Source organism: Xenopus laevis, chromosome 5S, assembly GCF_017654675.1.
Source record: "Xenopus laevis strain J_2021 chromosome 5S, Xenopus_laevis_v10.1, whole genome shotgun sequence".
Taxonomy (NCBI): Eukaryota; Metazoa; Chordata; class Amphibia; order Anura; family Pipidae; genus Xenopus; species Xenopus laevis.
In genome coordinates this window covers 93,759,405-93,786,869 of record NC_054380.1, presented here as the reverse complement: position 1 = coordinate 93,786,869, position 27,465 = coordinate 93,759,405, and the positions used below count along the sequence as shown (strand labels likewise).

Here is a 27,465-nt window from a genome sequence, read left to right as displayed (position 1 = left end):
ATAAAATCTACTTTTGACTCTTCAAACTTTCTCATAGATAACCATCTAGCAAAGTCTTTTAGGAGCTTGGAGTAAACCCCTTTGAAAAAAGACCTAGTTTAAATACCTGGTTTAAGATGACCATAGACGCAAAGATCTGATCGTTATAAATTGAGGATTCGTACTATTTTCGGACCGTGTGTGGAAAGTCACGATATTTTTGACGATTTTGCCATACAATCGGATCTATCCCCCATATGAGGTGGGCGATACTGGGCTGAACCCATCATGGGCTCTAAGGCCCAATGATCAGATCAAACCGGGCGGTTAGATCGCGGGACCACATCAACGAATAGGTGCAGTCTGTGATCCGACAGGATTTTTTCTCCTGCCCGATCGATCTCCAGATACCAATTGGGGAAGATCGTTGGAGGATCCCACACAGGGGCCAATAAGCTGCTGACTCGGTCTGTCACCATTATACCATTATATCTAGTAAATTCAATTTGTTTATTATCAGCAGCTCAATAATGTGAATGCTTTGGTTTCCCTGTTGGCAAATAGCAGCATAAAGCTTTATAATTTCAATCCTCGGCCTATGCTGAATACAAAATTTTGTTGCAGACCGCCGCCGTCATGATTTTCTATATGCTATTATGATTTTCTAACTTGTGTGCAATATGGACTAGCTTTAGATGTGTGATGTTTGCTAAAGCACAGTCCTCGGACATCCAAATAAAACCATGCAATAGGTACTGCTGGAGCTTAGAATTTGTTTGGCTTTATATTCGACAATAACAATCCCTTTAATGTCATCTAATGAATCCAACTTACCTGGGTAATGGCACCACACAGCTGTTGATCTGATTGAGTCGGTTCTCTTTATTTTGAATCAGACACTACAAACCCTGCAATAGGAAATTATCTTTTACTCACAAAGAGGAGTACTAAATTAATAAAATATTGGTAAGTCCTATTTGTTCTGTATTATTGACAAGTTGCTTGTGGTTACATATATCATTAGAGAAATGACCAGACTAGATTATATAGAAATAATTTTTCTTCTGACTCTTTGCAGCTTTCAAATGGGCGTTGCTGACCCCTTCTAAAAAAACAAATGCTCTGTAAGGCTACACATTTATCCTTACTGCTATTTTTTATTACTCATCTTTCTATTCGGACCCTCTCATTTATATTCCAGTGTTTTATTTAGATTGATGCATGGTTGCTAGGGTAATTTGGACCCTAACAACCAAATTGCTTAAAATGCAAATTGAACAACTGCTGAATAAAAAAACTCAAAAACCACAAATAATAAAAAATGAAAACCAATTGCAAATTGTCTCAGAATATCACTCTGTACATCATACTAAAAGTTATCTCAAAGGTAAACAACCCCTTTAAATGACCCGAAAACACAGCAGTATAAAAGAGGGAAGGCTTTTAGTTTACAAAAAAGAGAATGGAGATAAGGTTTATTAAAAACAAAATGTGATCTATTACAGATAACTTCTAAACCCCGGCTCCCAGTTCTAACCCTGTCAGCAATAGGCCTTTGTGCTGCAACTTCCCTACATTCACTTGTGAGTCAAATGGATTGAGAGTTGAATTTACAGGTATTCTTTATCTATCTGAGGCTCACAAGTGTCTGGTGAGAAGCTACAGCACCAATGTTAAATACGACAGGGAAGAAACAGAGTGGTAGGTGTGTAACCAGCAATAGCAATAGCATACAATGCTGTTCAATCATTACAAGAGTAAGTTATAGTTCCACCAACATGCCAACGCAAACAAGCAAATTGTTATGAACACAGGTTACCCATGTGAAAGGCCCACATTATACATGCATACATTTATATAAAATATGTTAAACCAACATACTACTAACCTTATATTTGTGCTGCCTGTTCTGCTTTTCTTTCCCTTTTCTTTTTTTATACATCTGTGTCTTGCTTTCTTCTATTTCTGTCTTTTTTCTTTCTTCCAATATTTCGTTACTTCTCTTTACATACTGCTCTACCTCTTCCTGTTCATTAGCTAGCACCCCTCTTTTCTTTGTATCACCCATTTTCCCCTTTCTCTTCAGACTGTGACTACTGCCTCTTGAATATTTTGACACAGCTCTCCCATTTTTTTGTGCCCTGATCTCTTCCTATTTGTTCTGTACACTAAATGATGACTGCAAAAGCTGCCTTGGCCCTGATAGCATCATGTTTCACAGTAGAGTGAGTCAGCAACAATAGGATAGTTAATCCTGCCTCAATACCCTGTAACAGTTAATTTTAAACAGCAGAATAGGGAACAATACTGTTGTCTTCTGTCTCTACTCCCCATACCCTGAAACAGTTAATTGTAAACTGTAGCAAGCATAGCCAACAACAATGGCATGTGTCTTGCATCCTTAGAACCCCCTTTTCCAGCAACCAGTATGCATAGTGAATTTATGATCTGTCTTGTGACCTTAACCCACTTCCCCCCAGTTAACTTAACAGCAGCCATCCAGTAAGACTGTGCGCTTCTCCAGAGCAGTAGACTTCATGCGCGCAGTGGAGTCCAATCCTCCCACATTCTTTTATCGAGAAAAGTGCGCACTGTTACCGGACCTGTGTAACTGATTCAGGGGTTTAAGGCCACTGGATCGTAATTTATTGTTGATCATAGACAAAAGATTTAAGCTACTAGGAGCAAGTTCAGGCCCACGCTGTGCTGCTCCTGCGCACTGCACACAAGCCGGCCATCAATCTGAGTAGGAGGTGGGCTGGGCCAATTGTGGGGGAAGGCTTGGGCTCAGCTTGTGACGGAGGGTGGGCTGGGCCAATCAAAGCTGGAGGCAGGCTGGGCAGCTGAGCGCGGGGTCTGATTGGGCCCAATAGGTCCAATCAGCCTAAGGCCGGCACTGACCCACCGATCAGTGAATTTAAAAAAAAAAATTCCAACAAAAATCACTTGGGCCCCTGACCACTAATGGGCCCCTAGTCTATGCGTTAATTCGATACAAGATGAGCTCAAACACTGCCGGCGCTCAGCCGGAGAAAATAGGGAACGTTAAATCTTCATCAAATGTGGCTTTTATTCACGCAAACAATGTGACAAACAGTGGCAATCATAGTGCAGTTAAGCCTACGCGTTTCGTGCCCAAAACAACGGCACTTCTTCAGAGCTAAATTCGTAGTGAGTGAACTCCCCTTTAAATACTGTGATGAATCCACCCCCTACACATATGGATGCAATTAATGATATATTTGCATAAAACGAGTAAAATACACCTTTAAAATACACCTATACAAATATGTATTATGTGTGAGTCTACCACTATGTAAGCTAAGTCCCAATCATTAAAAAACCAATCTTTAAAAAACACTCCAATCGTGCATATATTAAATACACGCTAAGAATAAATCGTGCAAGTTATCTCATATATAAATGTTAATATCAGTTGTTCTTTTAATTATTATATATGTAACTCTTTTAGCATACTGTTTCCACTAACATTTGTTTCGTGATTCTGTTACAGTGAATAGGAAATATATATGGATGATGACATTTCTTTTATGGGACCACGAAGTGAACGAAAGAAACGAAAAAATGTATATAAAAAATGTATAAGAAATGTGGGATGTTGTTATGTATATTAATAGTTGTGAAGAGGTGATACTATACTTTGTATTAATATATTGGATATAGTACGGATATATGACACACGGTTTTGCACATTTAATACACATTATAGAAACACATTATTAATAAGAGTTTATGGTATTTTATAAACGCATAATACTGATATTAACATTTATATATGAGATAACTTGCACGATTTATTCTTAGCGTGTATTTAATATATGCACGATTGGAGTGTTTTTTAAAGATTGGTTTTTTAATGATTGGGACTTAGCTTACATAGTGGTAGACTCACACATAATACATATTTGTATAGGTGTATTTTAAAGGTGTATTTTACTCGTTTTATGCAAATATATCATTAATTGCATCCATATGTGTAGGGGGTGGATTCATCACAGTATTTAAAGGGGAGTTCACTCACTACGAATTTAGCTCTGAAGAAGTGCCGTTGTTTTGGGCACGAAACGCGTAGGCTTAACTGCACTATGATTGCCACTGTTTGTCACATAGTTTGCGTGAATAAAAGCCACATTTGATGAAGATTTAACGTTCCCTATTTTCTCCGGCTGAGCGCCGGCAGTGTTTGAGCTCATCTTGTATCGTAAGAGTTGGGATTGTTTGCACCTGTGGAGCTCTTGCGGGATGCCGCTGGAGGGGAGACGTGTTTCTTGGACGCCGAGTTGGTGAGCTCCGCTTGTTTTTCCTTACAAACTTACTTTGTTCATATGCGTTAATCTGCCCTGCTGTGTGTTTCATAGTAAATAAAGTGCCCCTTGTTGAAGTCACATCTACAGTTCCATTGCCTTCAGCCTCGTGCTCTAATAAGGCCATGACACCTGGTACTTTATTCACGATATACTCCTGGCAGCTGTGTGACTGGATATGGTGCCTGGGCTGCACTTAAATATGTATGTTTTGTATGGTGTTCGTATGAACCTGTAATCTCAGCAGTTTCTGTGCGACATTTACCTCCGCGCTCAACACCTCGGCGCAGCACAGCAGCGATTAGGAAGAGTCCAACTCCTGACTGACAGAGGGAGAACCCACCCTGACTGAACTATGACGCATCGCAGGTGACTCTGTAGAATCCCCCGGGGCGTGTAGTTAATGGGTGGCTCTGCTCCTGCCAGTAGGGCTGTGTGTTTGTATGTGATGTGTGTTTGTATGTGATGTGTACTTGTATGTGATGTGTACTACAGGCAGGAGGAAGAGCTGAGCTGCACCTGAGTCCTAAGTTTCGCCTCCTCCCCCGGACTCTTGGTCTGTACCTGCTACACTTTCTTTAGGAGCCGTTCAGTAGCATCACCTTTTCTCTCGCTGGAGCCGAACTGCTGTTGCAGCGTCGGAACCGTCATTATGTTCTAGTGAACTTGGGAATCCGTCAGCATGTGACGTCCTGGGAAGAGCTACTGGTCAGTAGGCATAGGGGGAGGTTGATGGGGGTCGCTGTTTATAAATAAGAATGTTTATCACTAAGCATGTTTCGTGCTGCACAGGCTGCGCAGGTACCAGACACAATCTGGACTGTTGCGGGGGTTTGGGGAGTGCTAGTTCAGCGAGTGCTTTGTTATTCAGTGTAATGTATTACTGCCTCCTTAGAGAACATTGTGTTAGCCAAGGGTAAAGTGTAATGGAAATCAGTTGTTTTTGAACTGCAACACCTGCCAAACCCTGACAATTCAGACCTGGACTGGCAATCTGTGGGTTGTGGCAAATGCCAGAGGCAGTGTCAGACTGGGACTCCAGGGGCCCACCCAAAAATCTTAGACCAGGGGCCACCAACAGACCTTAGATCAGGGGCCCACTCTCACTACTATTATAATTCCTCTCCTCACTCAACCTCTATTCAGCTAGTCTCTTTTCTTTACATGCTATAATCTATTATTCAATCTATTTTGTCTCTTTGTTCTCATAGAAATAGGGAATGGCCATGAAATAGGCCAAATGTTTAGCAGCAGGAGGGCCCACTGAAACCTGGGCCCACCGGGACTTTTCCTGGTATCCCTGTGGGCCAGTCCAACACTGGTCAAAATTCACACATTCAAATTTTAATCCCCCTATTCGAATATAAATTTGAATGAGATTGATCACACCTAGACCATGGAAACAGTCCTAATTCGAATATTTGCCACCTAAAACCTTCATTTCATTTACAACTCAGTGGCAGAGGCCCATTTAGCCATTTGGAGATGTCAATAGCCTTCTCAACATTCAATTTTTTTTGGGAGAAAATTTTGATTCGTACGTAACAAATATGAATTGAATACAAAACTAAAATGATTGCATTTTTTAGGTCGGAACCGTTCGATCAAATATTAAACATTCAAATTTTTTATCTAACCTCCCAGAAGAAATTTCGAGTTTATTCGAATTAAAAAAAATTCACAAATTCGACCTTCGATAAACGGGCCTCTAAACATTTTCATAAATATTGTGTTTTCCCTTTCTGGCCATCGATTTATATCATCATTCATTATAGAACACTCGACTGTAACGCACATGGACTTTTGATTGGTGCTACTTGTAATGATGTCCCACTACTGATAATAAAGCATTCTTGTGCACATTTTTAGGTGAAAGTGGTCCTGCAGAAATTGCAATACTTTCCATTCATGTCATGACAAATGACCCATTCAAAAGAATATCATCCAGATATCTTTGTAATTTACAGTCCACCTTCTTTCATATTGTATAATGCATCTACTACATAGAAAATGGATTAGAAATGTACAATATATTTATACTTTCTTGTAAATGGATTAGAAATGTACAATATATTTAAACTTTCTAAAAACAAAAGAAAAATAATCATTCTGATCCAGATTCTTCCTCCTCAAATTCCACTAGTATAGCATGCCTGCTGACTTGGTCACCTTCCTTGTAGTAAACCTTTTTTATAGTGCCTTGTTTAGGAGCCCGTATTGTATGCTGCAAAGAAACAGAATAAAAATCTATTAAGTAGTACTCATATATGCAAATAATATAGCATTAACACTGTTCCTAGGTGGATCCTTCTGTGCTTTAAAGGGGTTGTTCACCTTTGAGTTAACTTTTAGTATGATGTGGATGGTAATATTTGGAGAAAATTTCCAATTGGTTATCTTTTTATATTATTTGTGGTTTTTCAGGTATTTATTAGCAGCTCTCCAGTTTGCAATTTTAGCGATTTAGTTGCTAGGGTCCAAACAACCCAAGCAACCACAAATTAATTTGAATAAGAGACTTGAATGGGAATAGGAGAGGACCTGAATAGAAACATGAGTAATAAAAAGTAGCAATACCAATATATTTGTGGCTTTGCAGAGCATTTGTTTTTTAGATGGGGTCAGTGACTCCCATTTGAAAGCAGTAAAGAGTCAGAACAAAAAGGCAAATAATGGAAAAAAACTATACAAAATAAATAATGAAGACCAATTGAAAAATTGCTTAGAATTGTCCATTCTTTAACATGTTAAAAGTAAACAGAAAAGTGAACCACCCCTTTAAGAGCAATCCATCTTGATGCATTTTCTTTAGAGAGCGATCAGGCAAATGGAAAATAAAATATAGCAGATGGGAAGCTCTTGGCTTATGGATAATGGAAGCGATATATAGCATGAAAACACTAAAGGACAGTGAATACCTCTACTGTATATCTCATACCTATAACTAACTTAAAAATCAGGATGACCCAAAAGACAACTCACCTCCATTTTCATAGCATTCATAACCATAACAGGGTCTCCAACTTCAACATTATCACCAACTTTTACAAACACCTTACAAAAAAAAAAAAAAAGTTAACAATTAACATAATTTCAAGACAACTTTTAAAGTACATTGATATTTTGATGAGTAGTTTTTTTTAGTTTAAGTATCGGAACCAGGCTCCAGGGATCTGATGGGATAAACTCACTACTTACAGATCGTAGTTTTGTTTAAGCCAGGTTATCATTTCTAATTTCTCATACTCCCTGTTATCTGGACATGATATCAATGGATTACAGATAAACTGAAGGGTTTAGGGCAGAGACACACGTGGAGATTCGGGGGGAGATTTAGTTGGCCGACGACAAATCGCCTCTTCTTCAGACGACTAATCTCCCCAAACTGCCTTCCTGCCGGCTAGAATCTAGTTTTCCGAAGTCAGCCTCATAATGAAACTTTAGAGGACTTCGGAAAATGAAGCGCTCCGAGTGCCATTCTGCCGGCGATTTAGATTCTATCCGGCGGGATGGCATTGTGGGGAGATTAGTCGCCCGAAGAAGAAGCCATTTGTTGCTGGGAACCTAATCTCCCTGAATCACCACATGTGTCTCTGCCGTTACAGTCTCAACTAGGCATTTATTAGTCTCTAAGTCTGACAGCAGTATGGGGATGTTATTTGAAGGTTTAAGAGATCATAGTAAAATTTATGTTTTGTAGAACTAACAGTAGTTGTTATCATTCAGAATTATATTAAGAATCATTGCAAGCATTTTCATGATGCAGTAAGTGTGAAGTTACCCAGTGGTGTAACAGTAAGTGACTAGGTGTGGTCATTCTGTCATGGCTTGATTCACATACACACAGGGATCTAATTCACGTGCACAGGGTTGCACAATATTCCCTTTTTTAGTACAATTTATTAATGACTTAGGGGCCGATTCATGAAGCTCGAGTGAAGGATTCGAAGTAAAAAAACTTCGAATTTCGAAGTGTTTTTTTGGCTACTTCGACCATCGAATGGGCTACTTTGACCTTCGACTACGAATCGAACGATTCGAACTAAAAATCGTTCGACTATTCGACCATTCGATAGTCGAAGTACTGCCTCTTTAAAAAAAACTTCGACCCCCTACTTCGACAGCTAAAAGCTACCGAAGTCAATGTTAGCCTATGGGGAAGGTCCCCATAGGCTTGCCTAAGTTTTTTTGATCGAAGGATATTCCTTCGATCGTTGTATTAAAATCCTTCGAATCGTTCGATTCGAAGGATTTAATCGTTCGATCGAAGGAATAATCCTTCGATCGTTCGATCGCAGCATTTGCGCTAAATCCTTCGACTTCGATATTCGAAGTCGAAGGATTTTAGTTCCTAGTCGAATATCGAGGGTTAATTAACCCTCGATATTCGACCCTCAATACATCTGCCCCTTAAAGTAGTGCATTGAAATCAATGTATCTGGTGATGCTTCAAAACTAATTTAACCCCTCCAAGAGGTGTCATTGTTGCAGAAGGATCTGGACAAACTAGCAATCCAAGCATGAAGTTTGACAGATGTATGGTGGCACTTTAAAAATTTAAAAATGTGCAGAATGCTAGAATATAATTATCAGAGAATAACTAATGAAGAGAGACGTAAGAGTATCTGTAAAATAATAAACTTAGCTGCCAGGGTGGTTTTCAAGTACCTTTTCTATAGTGCCTGTCATGGGTGCTACAGCCCCTCCTTGCGTTCCAGTAGTGCTGACTTCTGACAAAAATTTTGGTATTGGAATCCCAAGATGCGCACTGCCTTCCTAAAATAATAAGAAAACCAGAACACATCACCAAATATGCTGTGCTACAATCCAGTAACATTTCAGCCAATAAAGTAAATTATAAAATAAATGAAATAAATACATTTTAAATAAATTATCAATACAGTAATCATATTTTTTTTCAGGTTCGTAGTACAAAGCGAATATGTATCAGCAGGATTTCACATTTTAAGACCACAATGAGTCTAGTGTGCTCTAGAATACATGCTTCCCATTAAAAATAATGACAAGCACATAAGAAATGTCAGCAAGCAAAACACCCTGTGGGTCACTGTCCTTACAAGGAGATCAACAAGAATTTGTTTCTAGATTACAAGGATTGCCTATCCATATACAGAACCATGTTTATAACATAGGGGCTTCAGTTTCCACTAAGGTGCACAGTTTTATTACACTGAACCTTATTTAAAAGGAGAAGCAGAAAGGGGATGTAGCACTATAAGGGTCAAAATATCTAGGTATTACTTGCAAAGATAGGTGCTACAATGAAGAAATGCAGTTGCTCATAACCACCAATCAGTATTTTGCCCTCATTTTCCAACTTTAAAGGACAAGTCAACCCAAAAAAAAGGTCTTTGCCTAATAAAAGTAAACATAATTCTAAGCAACTTTGCAAAATAGTTTATACTATTGCAATATCCTGCTAACCGGTGTTCCTGACTCCCATCTCTTTCCCCTCCAATCAATCTTAAACTCTGCTACCAGGATCCTTCTGCTCTCTCCTCAGAGGGAACCTGCTCAACCCCAACTAAAGTCCTTAGCGTGGCTGCCTGTTAAGCAAAGGATATCATATAAAACCCTTCTACTAACATTCCAAGCCCTTTACTCCTCTGCTCCTCACTACATTTCTTCTCGTCTCGCTAAATGTTCCTGGTTGTCTTCTCCGCTCTTCTCAGAGCCACCTTCTCTTTACACCATCCACATCCACTGCCACCTCTAGTCTCAAACCCTTCTATCTTGCTGCTCCTTAACTCTGGAATCCCATCCCTGAATTCCTCCATAAGGAATCCTCTCTCAGTCTCTTCAAGAAAAAACTAAGAGCCTACCTTTTGGAGCACTAGAACATTAGCCTAGTCCTGTCCCTACTGACTATGCCTTAACTTGCACACTTTAACCCACAGCACCTTAATACCCCTCTGAATTGTATCTGTATGTTACCATCTCATTTAGACTGTAAGCTCTATGGGGTAGGGTCCTCTAGCCTTTTGTTTCCTTGACACTGAACACTTAATCTGCATTGTAATTATATTTTATATTTATGTGAATTGTATTCTAATAATGCACTCATTGTTACTTTTTATTCCAACGACCCCTTGTCTGTTACTACTGATTTATTGTTTTGTTGTACAGTGCTTTGCCCTCAAGGAGCGCTTTACAAATAAAAATATACATACATACTTTTTCCAATTTGTGCCAACTTAAGCTCTTTGTCTGATATGATTCTGTACATATTTATTATGTGATTTGTCTTCCCAGTGTATATTTTTATATACATTGTACTTTTATGCACTGTACAACGCTGTGGCTCCTTAACAGCGCTTTACAAATAAAGTTATACATTCATACATATACATTCATTACACATTTTGTATTATTGCAATTGAAAGCAGTATTTGTCCCCTCCTATTCTCTTCCCTGGTTGCTCTGGCTTTTTAAACAATGTATCACAAGCCAACGTACAGACAGACCTGTCTTGCTAGAGGAGACATTTTGCAACATTGTTTAAAAAATAACAACCAGGAGTTAGGCAAAAGATGCTTTCAGTAGCAATTACATTTACAAATAACTTTTAAAGCAACAATTTTTAATATATTCATATAGGAAAGTTGCTTATAATTGTGTTTTCGTGTATTAGGGAATTTTTTTGGGGTTGACGTCCTTTAAATGGGCTGTTCAAACTAAGTGCCGATAGGTTGCAATTGTAAACTGCAAGTCAGACTCCTTTAGTGCTAATTGGCCTTAAGAAAACTTTCACCTTTGCAGCATTGCATAAAAAATATAACATACAGTATAGTTCATATTAACATTTGAGACAAACATCAATGGTAATGTTGCTAATAGTAACCAATCAGAAATTTGGTTTAAACAGTCACCTACTAAGAAACAAAAGCAAAGGTCTAATTGGTTGCTATGTGCACATCAAGTGATGTTTCTCTCCAATGTTAATAAATACGCCCCTATGTGTATTCAACAGCAAGCCGTAATCAAGTTTAAAACACAATAGAGAACAGTGACTTGCTTCTAGAGTTAGTTTATAACTTCTAGAACAATAATATGGCAGACTGGGATAGGGTTGAATTACCGGTGAGAAGAGATATACTGTGTTATCCACAATAACTAGCTTGGGCTTGCACATTACTCCATTGACTGAACATTTTATATAGGTGACATCACCCTCATTGACAAGTTCTCCTGAAACATTCAGCACCTTATCTTGTATCTGCAATATAAAAATCATTTTTAGAATACAAATAAAGTGTATATAAACTGGTGTAAGGAAAGAATATTTACACATGTAATCATAAAACAAATGTCTCTCATATATATGTTTGTATGCCTTTGCTTACAGAGTAAGTTAAATACTCCCTGTTTAAAGCTTTCCAACATTTTTCATGATAGATAATCAAAAATTGTAGTATGGCACCTCCTATTTTTTACAACTTACAATTTATCAGAGCAGAACACCCAGTGGAATGCCTGGAGTTTGACAACAATGTGCCAGGATCACTTACAATCAAATTACAATTAACCAAAACGAAACATTTTACTCACCACTCCACATTACATTTTACCTGCATGTCATATGATCCATCTTTGTTATAATGTATTTTCATTTCCACTTCTAAGATAAAAAAACAATAAATCAGCCATAATATTACTGCATACTAGAGATGTCTGTATTCAAGATTCTTAGAGTTGAGTCAAAAAGATGCTTACTGCACACACATTTAGATTCGAAGATACAATAAATGATTGCCTGTAAGATTGACTACTTACTATTTTCTCCATCAAGTAAAGTTAGGCTTCTTGTGAAAGAAACGTTTATTCTTCTCCCGTTGCTGAAAGCAAATGGGGAGAAAGGGTCTAGAGAGAGAGAGAGAGAGAGAGACAGAAATAAAGATGTGGCTGCTAAACGATAAATATATTTGATACACACACACACACACACACACACACACACACACACACACACCAGTTCCCCCTGATGGCAGCCATGTACTGAGATACCATCTTCTGGCAAGGTATCTCCATAAAAGCTCACTATAGCTCTCATTCAGTTAACCATTAACTCGCATCAACTGTTAATTTAGCTAAATTAATAGCTGTAAATATATGATGTAAAACAGAAGATAAATGAGTAGCTTGTAGCTATTTCGTATGCATTGCTTAGAAGCCTGCATATATGTCCTTTAGGGAAAACCAAAAATTTGGTATAAATAATACCAAACCATCAAAGGGGTGATTCACCTTTACGTTAACTTTTAGTATGTTATAGAATGGCCAATTCTAAGCAACTTTCAGCTGGTCTTCATTGTTTTTGTTTTTTTAGTTTTTGAATCATTTGCCTTCTTCTGACTCTTTACAGCATTCAAATGGGGTTCACTGACCCTATCTTAAAAACAAATGCTCTGTAAGGCTACACATTTAGGGGCACATTTACAAAGGGTCGAATGTCGAAGTGCTAAAACTTCGAAATTCGACCATCAAATTGAAAATTTTGAATTCAAAAATTCACTTTGACCCTTAGTATTTGTGCCCCTTAATGTTATTGCTACGTTTTATTACTCATCTTTTTATTCAGTCCCTCTCCTATTCATATTCCAATCTCTTATTCAAATCAGTGCATGGTTGCTAGGGTAAATAGGACCCTAGCAACCAGATTGCTGAAACTGGAGAGCTGCTGAATAAAAAGCTAAATAACTTAAAAACCACAGATAATAAAAAATGAAAACCAATTGCAAATTGTCTGTGAATATCAATCTACATCATACTAAAAGTTTGTTTAAAGGTGAACAGCCCCTTTAATGTTAAAAGGAAAATTAAAAAAAACCTTACCCTACGTGGACCCCCCTCCCTCCTCACCCCCAGCCTAGCTTCCCCCCCTCCGGGGAAACACTATTAACTTTTTACTTACCCCTCCGTGCAGATTCAGGAATCGCAGTCCACAGCAGACATCTTCCGAGTCTTTGGTAAGCTGAGACTGGCAAATCGGCACATGCACAATTGGAGCAATTTCCCGGTTTCCAACAACTGCGCCGAAATGGATGGAAATTGCCAAAGCGCCGGAAGAAGACATAAAGACCCGGAAGATGGCTGCCGTGAACTGCAATCCCTGAATCTGCACCGAGGGATAAGTAAAAAGTTAGGAGCATTTCCCAAGGGGGGGGGCAGCTAGGCTGGGGGGAGGAGGGTCTACGTAGGGTGGGGGGTAGGGTTTTTTTTAGTTACGGTTGAATTCTCCTATAAGTTCATTATAGAGGGTCATGCTTGTATACAAAGAAATAATACCAGCTGGTTTATAAAACCATATATGGCTGTCTATAGGCTGAACAGATGAGTGAATCACTGTGCTAATCCCAGCTAATGTTTAGAAACAAAATAAGGATGACAAACCCCCAGACTCTATACTGAACTCCTTGGTTAGAAGTTTCTCCTTCAAAATAAGGCCAAGAGCAGCTTGGCACAGGAATTCTCTAGGTGTGGATTTCTTGGCTGGGAAGAGTTCATTATGATGCTGGGGAATAAAATCTGTGTGTACATCTCCTGCTTCAAAGGCTGGATGTCCAGATAAACTTAGGAGAAAATCAATATTGGTATTCAGCCCAACAATCTGCAAAGACAGAATGAAAAAAAAAAAATTTGCCATTCATTCCTTGCAAAGGGAAACTATTACAGAAACATAATGTTAAGCACATGGAAATAAGAAACTTTCTAAATATAAAACAAAAAAAATTATGCACGTTTTCTGGATAATCAAGTTGCACTTCACTAAAGTGCATACCAATACTGAAAATTTGTAAATTCATCTGAATCTCAGATCATATACTAGGCATCACTAGTATTTTAGCAAAGTGACATTCCAGGAAACAAATTGCAGCTTCCTATTAGATCATAACATATACTGCAATTGCACAATTTTGTATTCCAATAATTTAGTTATTTCTGTGCTTTCCCTTAACCTTTATAAGCTGTGCAAAAATGTACATTGTACAAACTGAGGTAAAGGGGAGGTTAGATAAAATTTACCCACATTATATTGGTGAAGGCAGTACTTTAGCTTCATTAGTGCTGCTTGACGATCCTCGCCCCACACAACCAGTTTGGCAATCATGGGATCATAGTGTACCGAAACTTCATCACCTTTTTGGGGGGGAAGAGGGATATTAAACTCTTGTTTAATTTTGATTAAACTATTCATACAATTAAATTGATATGTAGTGTATATATGTATATATATATATATATATATATATATATATATATATATATATATATATATTTAAAAAATAGTGGTGAGCACAACTTTCCCTTGTTTGTTATAGTTTATACAGGAGCAGTGACCAGCTCCATGTTGTAGCTCCCACCCTTCCCAGCTATAGTCAGGTGATCCCACTGGTGTCTAATAAAAGGGCAGCCAAGTATGGAGGTTTACTTTGAAAGCAGCAAGTTAAGTTGCAGGTAATACCTAGTCCCTTTGTAAAATGTATAATGAAGCAATAGAATTCTTAATGAATCAGATAAAATTGAGCATAGGACTGGCCCAGATATGGGATGACTTTGACGTAGTTGGCCAGCTTAAATATATTGCAATATATGGACAAACAATCCCTGTTTTGTTTAAAGGGTAAGGCATTTTTTAGTAGCAGTATGCACAAAATGTCGCTGTCTTAAATATATTGATAATGGGTTGAGTGCAGAGGACTCTTGTATTTGACTATATGTATTTTGTGGTCACAGCCTCATTGCACCCCCGCCTAATGGTTTTAAAAAATAGTGATGAGCACAACTTTCCCTTGTTTGTTATAGTTTATACAGGAGCAGTGACCAGCTCCATGTTGTAGCTCCCACCCTTCCCAGCTATAGTCAGGTGATCCCACTGGTGTCTAATAAAAGGGCAGCCAAGTATGGAGGTTTACTTTGAAAGCAGCAAGTTAAGTTGCAGGTAATACCTAGTCCCTTTGTAAAATGTATAATGAAGCAATAGAATTCTTAATGAATCAGATAAAATTGAGCATAGGACTGGCCAGATATGGGATGACTTTGACGTAGTTGGCCAGCTTAAATATATTGCAATATATGGACAAACAATCCCTGTTTTGTTTAAAGGGTAAGGCATTTTTTAGTAGCAGTATGCACAAAATGTCGCTGTCTTAAATATATTGATAATGGGTTGAGTGCAGAGGACTCTTGTATTTGACTATATATATATATATATATCTATATATCTATATATCTATATATCTATATATATATATAGTCAAATACAAGAGTCCTCTGCACTCAACCCATTATCAATATATTTAAGACAGCGACATTTTGTGCATAGTGCTACTGAAAAATGCCTTACCCTTTAAACAAAATAGGGATTGTTTATCCGTATATTACAATATATTTAAGCTAGCCAACTACATCAAAGTCATCCCATATCTGGCCAGTCCTACGCTCAATTTTCATCTGATTCATTAAGAATTCTCTATATGTATATGTGTGTGTGTATATATATATATACACACACACACACACACACACACACACACACACACACACACACACACACACACAGGTAATACAGAGGAAAAAAACCGCAATCACATGTTAATCCTTTTAACCAGCACCCAGACTGCTGCCAGTTGGTTGAGGGTGCACCGGATTGTGATATATATATATATATATATATATATATATATATATATATATATATATATATATATATATATATATATATATATATATAACAAACAAGGGAAAGTTGTGCTCACCACTAGTTTTTAAAAACATTAGGCGGGGGTGCAATGAGGGTGTGACCATATGTTTTTTTTTTTTAAACCAAGTATAGATGTAGAAATTCAATTATACCCAATGAAATGTATTTAGTAAACTGCTGATTTTGTAGCAGAAGTCAGCCTAGCATGTTTCTTAACAAGAATCAGATGGCTTCTACTACATAGTTAGGAGATTAGGATAGAAAATGGCCAGTACATTGGACATTGCCCTATTCTCCTCTACTTCTTTATGGAAGTTCCCATTAACAATACTACAGCTTGTAAACTTTCAAACATCAGAGCAGCAGAATGGTGGAAAATGTCATAAGCAAACAATAATCTGCATCCATGTCTTTCTGCAATCAATGTAAGCGTTAACACATTAAGACCAATTTATATAACCTTGTCTGACTCCAGTTTCAATGCGAGTAAAAACATCGCTTGGTGGAGTAGAAAGATGCAGTAAGGGACCTGCTCCAGGCATAAAGTTATTATCAGGATCTTCAGCATATATCCGTGCTTCAAATGCATGACCATGGAGAGTGATTTCTTCCTGAGTCATAGGAATCTTCTCTCCAGCTGCAACCTGTAGGACAAGCAGACTTGCTTTTACCTTGCTGCCTATATTCATCTCCTTACAACTTAATGCAGTCATTACACAGTATTTTAAAAAATTATTTCTGACATATTTCAAGAGGCAAAGTAACCTCCTACAGAATTGCTTATGAGTAAGAAGAACTTATTTGCATGCCAAGGCTTAGTCAAAGAAATATAAGAAGTATAAGAAACATGGCAGCACTGTGCTGTCACGCCATTGCAGTTTTTTCCTAAAAGGAACAGTGGCTTGGGGAAAAACTTTGCAACTGTGCTTAACATATTGGCACCCCTCCAGTAAATCCTGATTTTCCTGTCCTTTAAAATACAGACAAACAAGATTAACCTCATAATTTGCCTTTAGTGCATAAATCATTCATTCTGATCACAACTACTTTTTTTAAAACCATTTTCAATGGATTTAAACCACTTACCCGAAGCTGCCATTCCACCAAATCGGTTCCTGTGATCATCTCAGTGACAGGGTGCTCAACTTGTAGACGTGTATTCATTTCCATGAAGTAAAAATTATGCTTGGAGTCCATTATGAACTCCACAGTTCCTAAAAGTATGCCAGCAAACATAGTTTGAGTATAGAGAAGTGTTAGTACAATTCTACATATAATTGGCGTGTAAAGCTAGATAACATCTAAATTGGCTCAGCCTTCCGGTTTTGTATTACTGGCACAAAAAAACCTCTGTAGGGTTCAAAGGTACCATAACAGACCTACATCCATCCGACCATGTGGAGTCTAATCTGACAGTTTTGTACAGGTTGACTAGTTGATACTCCACATGTTGGGGGTGTACTAAATCCACAAAATCATGATGATATAAAAATACAGGTCTCCAGTAGGTAGATAAATCAGGCTTTGTGACATGGCTTACACTCCTATGTTTGAATGAACATTTCTAAGAAAATATAGTGAAAGCTGGCCCTACTTTTTTAAAAGGGTTTATGTTCCCGTTTCAACCATATTCACTAGTGTCAGCATCACCAAGCAGAATCCCATATTTTGTCTTTCCTACAATTAGACTTGTGACCCACCATCCTACAATTGCCTTTTCTCTCGGATACTCTTTACATGAGTGCTGGATCTATCATGTTGGGCTGGGGGCAGTGTGATTCCATAAATCCTATCATGTTGGGCTGGGGGCAGTGTGTGTGTATATATATATATATATATATATATATATATATATATATATATATATATATATATATATATATATATATATATATATATATATATATATATATATATATATATATATGCAAATTTCACTCTCCACTCAACATGGCAGATCCAACCCTACTGGGTAGTGTGTCAGAAGGAAACAGTGATGCTGAAAGGCTATTTTAAAATAACACTTAAAGACATCCTAACTATACTAACTTGATTCCTATCACTGTTAATGTGTCTGTATCAAAACATATATTTTATTTACTATAACTATTATAGGTTTGCCTATATATAGCAGCTTCAGAATATATAAAACATTGTTGTATCAATCTTCCTCAAGGCACTATTGTGTTAAAATTGGTGTGAACTATACAACACCCAGTTTAAATCATTGCTTCCTATACTAAAGGCTACCTTTATGTAATTGACAACACTGTGATTCATTTGGGACATTGAATGAAACTTATGAATTGGAAGACATTACTTAATGAAATATGTTTTCCCTATTAAATTGTTTTTAAATAGATTTCCAGCAGACTTGTAATAATTGTATGTTTTATGTATTAGAGTGACTGACCAATCTTGAATGTATAAATTATATAGATTAGAGAAAGATTCATTATTATATATATCTTTTATCCCTTATCTTTCCCCCAGGGTAACAGTGTTACGTCTGGAAAGAAATTGAGATTGGATCCTAGTAATTATTATACAGGGTACTGAAAATTGGAGTTAACTAGTTGCAAGAGAATTGCAGTTTAATAGTTAAAGGGCACCTGTTGCCCTAAAATAATTTCCCTCACCAAAGGTGTGCATATGTTGAGATCATTTATTTTTTAAACTGTGTGAAGGTGCAAATGTATATAGAGTGCTAACACTTACCTGCACCTACATAATTCACAGCTTTTGCTGCCCTTACTGCTGCTTCACCAAGCTTCCTTCTAACTTCAGGACTGATTCCTGGCTGCATTAGAATTAAAATGTTTTAATATATGTTACAATTAAAAAAAAACAAATTAATTACTTTATTAATATATTAAAAAAAGTTAAATGTTTTACATGACATTGACAGCAACTAAATAAACAGTGTTAGCATAACTGCAAAATATTCTCAAGTGAAAAACTCAGCAGACACTATTACTTTACTAATACAGTACATTTTCTTTTTAAAGGTCTTACCCCTGGGGCTTCTTCAATAATTTTCTGGTGTCTTCTTTGAACACTACAATCTCTTTCAAATAAATACACTGCATTTCCATGCTGGTCCCCAAATACTTGAACTTCTACATGCCTGACAAAGGTAAGAGTTGCTGAGTTTATAAAGTAGCCAGCAGTACATAGCAGTAGTACATCAGATTAGTGAACTGGTATATTTTCACTGTCCATTTCAGAAGAAATAGTATTAAGCATCAGAATATATTGTACATAAGAAGTTGCGGTAACATTAAATTATAAAAAGTGTAAAAATCACTAGCTTGTATAACACTGGAACAGTAAATTATCAGTTGCAGGTTTGAACAGTATAAAAGGTCCTCACCTTGGATTTTCAACAAATTTCTCAATCAGCATAACATCATCATTGAAGGACTTTTTTGCCTCTCTACGTGCTGATTCCAACTGTTCGAAAAAATCCTCCTCAGATTTTGCGATCCTCATTCCCTAACATACATAAAAAACTTTACCTTTTATTTTTACACTATATAAAAATATATACACAAACATTTAAGGGGTCATTAACATCCACCAGTGCAGTAAGCAAAGTGTAATTTTGACCATAATCTCCATGTTTTTCCCCCCAGAATTCCAGCATTGTTTTGATTGCAGGGGGTATTGCATCTGACACAACTGCGGCTAATATGTCAATATTAATGCAATTATGTGTGCACTTTGCATAAATCAGACACAATTCTGCTAGAAACTATGTACAGCACATTCTTTCATTACATTCAAGTTCACACAAGTAGTTGTCACTTTAAGGGGCAAAAGTGTATCCTGCTGGTTTTAAAAAAGTAGCTCACGTCTATATTATAAAACATATTCAATGCATTGCTTACTTTTTAAAATATAACCAATTTTTTATCACTCAGGTTACCAAATTGCTTGTTTCACTTTGCTGCTACCCTTCTGTAGTCCAGTAGATGAAGCTTTGCTGCTTTCCTTCTGTAGTTTAGTAGATGGAGCTTTGCTGGTATACTTCTGTAGTCCAGTAGATGGAGCCACTGAACCATGACTCTACTTTCACAATGTAATATGGCATGTTTTGTTTACTTACCTTGCCACCTCCTCCTCGAACTGCTTTAATCATGACAGGATAGCCTATTCTCCCAGCCTGCTCCTTAAGGTGTTGGTCAGACTGGTCGTCACCATGGTAGCCTTCAATAACTGGAACACCAGCTTCGGACATAATTGCTTTTGAAGTGCTGGAATGATAGAAAAGCTTAAAAATTAACTAATATTTTAATGTCATTATATCACTTATCACATCAAAAAAGTGTTTATTCCAAAAACAACACGACTAAAGTTTCGGCTCGCACTCAAGCCTTTCACTTTGAGAAAGGCTTGAGTGCGAGCCGTAACGTTAGTCGTTTTGTTTTTGGAATAAACACTTTTTTGATGTGATAAGTCCTGAGAGTGCGAGCTTCTTCATTCATCTATTTAATTTTTGGGCCTTTTGCACCCAGGCAACTATGACCGTTTGACGTGTTGTGCCGGCTTTTGGACTACTTTATATATATATATATATATATATATATATATATATATATATATATATATATATATATATATATATATATATATATATATATATATATATAATATATATATATATATATATATATATATATATACACATACATATATATATATATATATATATATATATATATATATGGTAATTTCATTCTTACCTCTTAATTCCCATATCCCGAATAGCAGATGAAGGTGGACCAATAAAAATGATACGCTCTTTCTTACACAGTTCTGCAAATTCCGTATTTTCAGAGAGGAAGCCATAGCCAGGGTGAATAGCCTGCAATTGTTTGTAACCCATTAAAGGAAAGGTTTAGGTACAAGACAAATTATAGGCAGGTAATGCAGAGAGTAGATAAACCATCCTGTTGCAGACAAATTCTGCAGAGAAAATGAAGGGATTGGAGAGCACGTGAGGAGTGAAAAGCCATGTACAACTGGCAGGCAAAATGTAGCCTTATCTGATACTAATGTGTTCTTTATAAATCATATATTTTACAACACTAAGGGATGCAAAATCACTTGTCTTAGTGCTCATTCTGAACATACATGAATCCGGGGCATACCTGCACTTTGAAACAATCAAGAACAAGGTAAAGAGTGCAGACCAGTGGGTGAAAGGCATGGCTAAATACAGGCAGCAATGTATAAGGGGAAGGGTACCCGCACTGTACCGTGCAAAAGCCTTGGTAACTGCCCTGCCATCAATAAATGAATCCTATAGTGTACATTCATGCAGTACTGGAAAAAAGTTTTACTCTACTTCTGATAAAGGTATTGTCACTTTTTATGCTTTCATGGAGGAATCTGTTTCATGGTTACGGCCTATTTTATTTGCCTTTCTGCAGTTGGTGGTATCAGACCAAAGTTGTATGTTGTAACTCCTATTATGGTGTGCAGAGACCCAGGAATGCAACAGGGGACTGCAGATAGAACTAGAAATGTTGATATGCATGAGGACTTTCAGTTTCCTAAAAGGAGGCAGCTGACTTTATGTATGTTTGAAATTCAACATGAAACTAAAAGTGTCAGTAACAAATGGTTCATTTTACTAAAGGACAGATGACTCAATGTACAGTATTTTTGTTCATATGTGTGGAATTTTATCACAACTAAGCCTTCATTTGTCATTCATCTGCCAAATCTATACGTTTACTAAAAGTGGAACGATCAACCACTGATCATTATTTTGCACAACTGTCTAGAGTCAGAAAATGCAAACACAGCTACCGTATTTTTTGCATCTTGTATTCCAATTATACCTACGCTGAAACAGATGTATTGCATTTATTAACAGTGTGGGTCTCTAAGACGAGGAGGCCCACTAGTCGGATCTTTGTCTGAGGCTCCACAGGGACTTAAATGTGGCTGAAAATGGTCAACAAAATTTCTTAAGAAACACCGTGAAAACGCTTTCATACACAAAGGATTGTCCACTGCATACACACTGCAGTGCCTTTATACGAGAAATCCATATTTCATCTTTATATATTTAGGATATATTACCTGTGCTCCTGACCTCTTTGCTACTTGCAGTATTTTGTCCATTGCTAGGTAACTCTGTTGTGAAGCAGCTGGACCAATTAAATATGCTTCGTCTGCCTGGAATTGCGAAAACATTCACATTTACTCATTCTCAGAAAATCTGAATGATTAGATATACATAAAAAAGGACAGATATTCAGAGAAAATGAAATAAAGTGTCAAGTACAGTAGTTGCATATACAATTGCAAGGGGTAATACTTTCCCCCTATTTAACATAACCCCTAATGATTTCAGTACTTAAATGGACTAGTAGCAGAAGACAGCAGAGAATTTAGCAGAGGCAAGCGACAGCTACGGGCCATAAGAATTTTATACAACCAGAAAGCATTGCTCAAATCATTGTATGGTTAATGGGATTACAATTGGAAGGGGGAAGGATAATATCAGGCAACCAAAAGGGGCTAAAAAACCGGTTACTGTGCACTAGTATAGTATGTTGTAACATATCAGGGCATGCCTAAGTACCAATGGGAAATAATTCTCCCTGTTACCAGTTAGAGATAAACACAGGATTCATTCTCAGTAAAACATGTCTAATGAGAACTGCAAGAAGCAGTGGTATACAGTTCCCCCCATCAAAAACTCATTTAGATTGCACAGTTCTGAATAATGAATTTTTTTCAAAAATTTTTTGAATTAAAGGAAAACTATACCCCCAAAATGAATACAGTTTATGTCAAATATAGTTTATATCAAATTAAGTAGCATATTAAAGAATCTTAAAAAACTGGTATATATATATATATATATATATATATATATATATATATATATATATATATATATATATATATATTTAAGTAACTATTGCCCTTTTACATCTCTTGCTTTGAACCATTTTGTGATGGTCTCTGTGCTGCCTTAGAGATCATCTGACCAGAAATACTACAATTGTAACAGGAAAAAGTGTGGAAGCAAAACACAGAACTCTCAATCATGTGACCTAACATGTATGGTTTGTTAGAGTGCACCGTGAATCCTAGGATCCCAGGGTGTTGCACTTATTTTTTAAAAATGGCAATTTCCTATTTAGGATTACCTAATAGCACATACTATAAAAAAAAGTATATTATTATGAAAATGGTATTTACATGAAGCAGGGTTTTACACATGAGCTGTTTTATGCAATATCTTTTTATAGAGACCTACATTGTTCAGGGGGGGATAGTTTTCCTTTAAGTTTTTTTAAATAACAATATATCTTAGTTTTTCATGTGTTTGGAAATACAACAGAAATTCAACCGATTGGATCTTAAAGACATTGCATATATTCAAGTACATAATAACATTTTCAAACGAGGATATTTATGATCAGTTTTCTATTAGGTTTTGTTTCTGATCTTTTTTAATCTGTGGGTTCTCCTGGGTTTGGGGTTATCACACCTGGGTGACAACCTATTTTTAATAGGTTTAATGTAAAACTAGAACCTAGTAAATAACATTAAGATGATTTTTTGTGCAGAGATCAGTGCTCAGTTATTGACAGTATCTATAACTGTACTCTAGGAGGGACAGTTTGCTTAGACAAAACACAATACATTTTGTGTAAACCAGCAACGTACCATGGAGACATGCATAGTGTTCCTGTCTGCTTCACTGTAAACTGCTACAGACTGAACACCCATCTTCTTAGCAGTGCGCATCACCCTGCAGGCAATCTCCCCTCTGTTTGCAATAAGGACTTTTTCGATTTTACTTCTTCCTTTATGGTCAAAAATACAAAGTGAAGTATTTCTACAAAATTAAAGAACTTTTCATTTACAAGGATTGCAACAAGTAGTACGAAGTAGCTTAAAGGAGAATTCAACCTGTGGGGAAAAAAACCCGTACCCCCCCACCCCAGGTAGAGCCCCCTACCTTCTCCCCCCCGGGGCAATGCCCCATATTCCATACTTACCCCTTGCCGCAGATTCTTCCAGCGAAGTTGCACGCATCCATCTTCCGCGTCCTCTGTAAGCTGACTGGGAGATCGAATTTCTACACATGCGCAGTTGGAGCAGTTTGCCAGTATGCGACAACTGCGCATGCATGGAATTACACGGAAATTGTGAGTTTCTCAGTCAGCTTACAGAGGAGCTGGAAGATGGATGCGTGGAACTCCGCTGGAAGAATCTGCTGCAAGGGTTAAGTATGGAGTATGGGGCATTTCCCCGGGGGGGTAGTTAGCCTTGGGGGGGGGGGTCTACCTGTAAGAACCAGCACAGGGTTGTTACCTGTTGAAAAGCATAAACACAAAAGAGAAAGGCCTACTCTATTTGCATGAAACTTTTCATTTGCTCAATGTTGCTATTTATGTGTGTTAAGTTAGGCTAATATTACTTGGTCCCTGAGCCAAAGACAAGATCACTGCAAAATTCTGTGTAGGCTGTAAAATCATATTGGGCGAGGACTGCAGAAGCTTAAGGAGCTGGCTGTATGTGGTCTCCTCCCAACACAATTTTCCAGCCAGCCTGAATAATTTTGGAGCTTTTCACTGTAAAATAAGCTGCCAGCTCATTGTGCTAGCCTATGTGTAGTCCGCTTTAAAGGCACCTAACAAAGAACTACCCCACACGTTAATCCACCAAAAAGCTACTTGATTAAATCAGATATACACTGCAAGCTCTGCCATTTAGCAAGGCCGCCAAATGAGTGAATCGATGGTCATTTGGGTGGCTAAACTGGGCTGATCCACTCTTTTGGCCATGGGCTGACTGGATGTGTAGCATAATAGCCAGAACAATACCTGCATTTCAGCTCTATAACTCTGAGTTAGCGACTTGGAAGGGGGGGCACATGGGACATAACTGTTAAGTGAGTTTGCAATTCAGCATTCAGCTCAGATTCAAAAGCAACAGTTATGACCCATGGGCCCCCCCTCAAGTCTATGATTGGTTATTGCCTGGTAACCAGGGTAACCAGTCAACGTAAACCAAGAGAGCTGAAAAACAGGAAGTAGTGTTCTGGCTATTATGTTAGACATCCAGTCACTCCAGCATTTATACATTACATTTTTGCCTAACTAACTATATTAGAAACATTTTTTATACTGCACAGCCTATTTACCCAGTTTTTATTTTTACACAGAACAATTCCTTTAAAACATACTGACAGGGCTTTGCCAGCAGCCTCCACTGCTCCATAACATGTGCATATGAATGATGTGCAAGTTATGGGTGGAAGGGCACCTACATGCCTTACCCCTCACAAATTCAATGCTACAGAACACAGGTAGCACTGTATGTATGGGGCCCAAACAGAGTGCAGAGAACTGCAGTAATTCAGTGAGTGCAAAAGCAAGGTGCAAAAAAAAAAAAAAAAAAAAAACCCCAAAAAACAGATTGCACAAGGTTTTTGCATTTTCATTGTGTAAATGAGCCCTAATGTATTGTATTCATATAGTAGAGCCTTACTGAACAAGCTTTGAAACTTTGCCCACATGGGGCAATGGGGGTGAGCACAAGACACAAGGCGAAAAAATCCACCCATCCCTAATGACAGGAGATCTTGCCATACATTAGTAGCAACATATCTAACTAATTTGAAGTATTTAACTTGCCTTTTAAATGTAGTGAACATGGTCTGCACTGCTTACTATTATAGTCTGTTACGGCTGTTCTATTCCTTAGTTACCATTTTCTTAAATATCTTTGTTTATTATACTATTGTTAAGTTTGTCTTTATAAAGTTGATGTTGTCTTGAAATAACTTCAATATAGAGTACCAAGATGGTGTCTAACCTGCCTACTATTCTACATAATGATGTAATATCAAATGCTACCAATTGCTGTGTTCCATGTTGCCTTGTTTGTGATGCTGAAGTTTACCTAACACTGATTGGCTCCATATTGTTTTAAATATGCTATGGGAAATGTGAGCACTTAGCCTATGATTAAGTATCTGAGTAATATGAAACACGTGAGGCTGTAGCCTTGTGTACTGGAATAAAACTACTTGTGATTTGACAAGTCTGCCTGGAAGATTGGTATTTGCAAGTGCCTGCTCTTTTTTTTAATTAGTAGCTACTGGTTTAACCCAGCAGCTTATCTGGACTTGGCCAAACAGAGCCTCATCAGAGTTTTGATCAGAAGCCATAAAATATTTTTTTCCTATAAGCATAATAAGGTTAAAGGGTTTGAGTTAACTTTTAGTATGACGTACAGACTGTTATTCTGAGATAACTTGCAATTGGTTTTCATTTTTTATTATTGAAGGTTTTTGAGTTAATTCGATTTTTAGTCAGCAGCTCTCCGGTTTGCAGTGTCAGCAATCTGGTTGCTAGGATCCAAATTACCCTAGCAACCATGCACCGATTTGAATGAGAATATGGAATTTTAATAGGGGAGGGTTGGAACAGAAACATTAGTAATTAAAAGTAGCAATAATAATAAATGTGTAGCTTTAGAGAGGATTTTTTTTAGAGGGGGGCAAATAATTAAAAAACTATTATCAATAATGAAGACCAATTGAAAAGTTTCTTAGAATTGGCCATGCTATAACATACTAAAAGTTAACCTGAAGGTGAACTACCCCTTTAAGATACACCATCAAGATTCCAATATGATAACCATACCTGTTTCTGAAGCATATCTGATTAGTTTTGGGCCGCAAGTCCATTGCCTAGAAACAGAACAAATGAAACTCACTACTTACACAAATAAACTGTGAAAAAAAAATAATTAATATGAAAACTTTTAAGTCATAAATCTTCCACTGTCTCGAACAGTCACCCAGGCTGCTGGGGTCGCCGGAAGTTATAGTACAACAGGCACTGGGTTTGACATCTCTGAGCTACATGGGTTCCCATCGTTATACACCCGTGTACTTGAAAACCCACCGCCGGTGCAGGAGTACAGAGAAGCCAGGACAGGTTCTCCCTCTAAGCAGTACCAAGGTGGCCGCCATGTTGATTCTTTTTAGCTGTACTAAGTCCCAAAAGCCAAATCAGCTGCACACGATACTAGATACGGTGTTCATGCAGATATTCATCTGTGCCAAAGATATACGCTAATTTTTGTCTCTACTTGTCATTCAAGCCACTATCCGTATCACAAGTAGTTTGGGCGCTGCGAGCGCCCGTAGAAAGTAAAACATAACAGGATCCAATTGGGATAAGGAGGCGTGTCAGCACAGCCAATCGTATCACGCGTTGTAATGCTTGCGCGAGGGCCTCAAGTCATTGACAATTAATACAAGTTCACAGTCAATAACAAAAATGGGAGGTGCCAAAGGTAAATATTTCAGGCAAAGACGATAGAAGGGGTGTTTTGGTTGTGCATCGAGTGAGTGACATTACTGTGAAAGCTACTGTTGCTATTGCTCGGGAT

General features: G+C 37.5%; 1 protein-coding gene across 1 annotated transcript; it reads right to left on the bottom strand.

The window, feature by feature from the left end:
• Positions 1-5,944: 5,944 nt before the first annotated feature.
• mccc1.S (methylcrotonoyl-CoA carboxylase 1 S homeolog) lies at positions 5,945-27,152 on the bottom strand. Its single transcript, NM_001092599.1, is given in 19 exon segments — positions 5,945-6,528; positions 7,287-7,358; positions 8,973-9,080; positions 11,404-11,541; positions 11,894-11,943; positions 12,099-12,185; positions 13,716-13,932; positions 14,353-14,462; positions 16,487-16,670; positions 17,113-17,240; positions 18,745-18,826; positions 19,042-19,153; positions 19,400-19,521; positions 20,135-20,282; positions 20,772-20,893; positions 22,120-22,215; positions 23,722-23,861; positions 26,712-26,758; positions 26,976-27,152. Coding segments are annotated over 19 exon segments (2,151 nt in total). The 5' UTR covers positions 27,044-27,152; the 3' UTR covers positions 5,945-6,408.
• Positions 27,153-27,465: the final 313 nt, after the last annotated feature.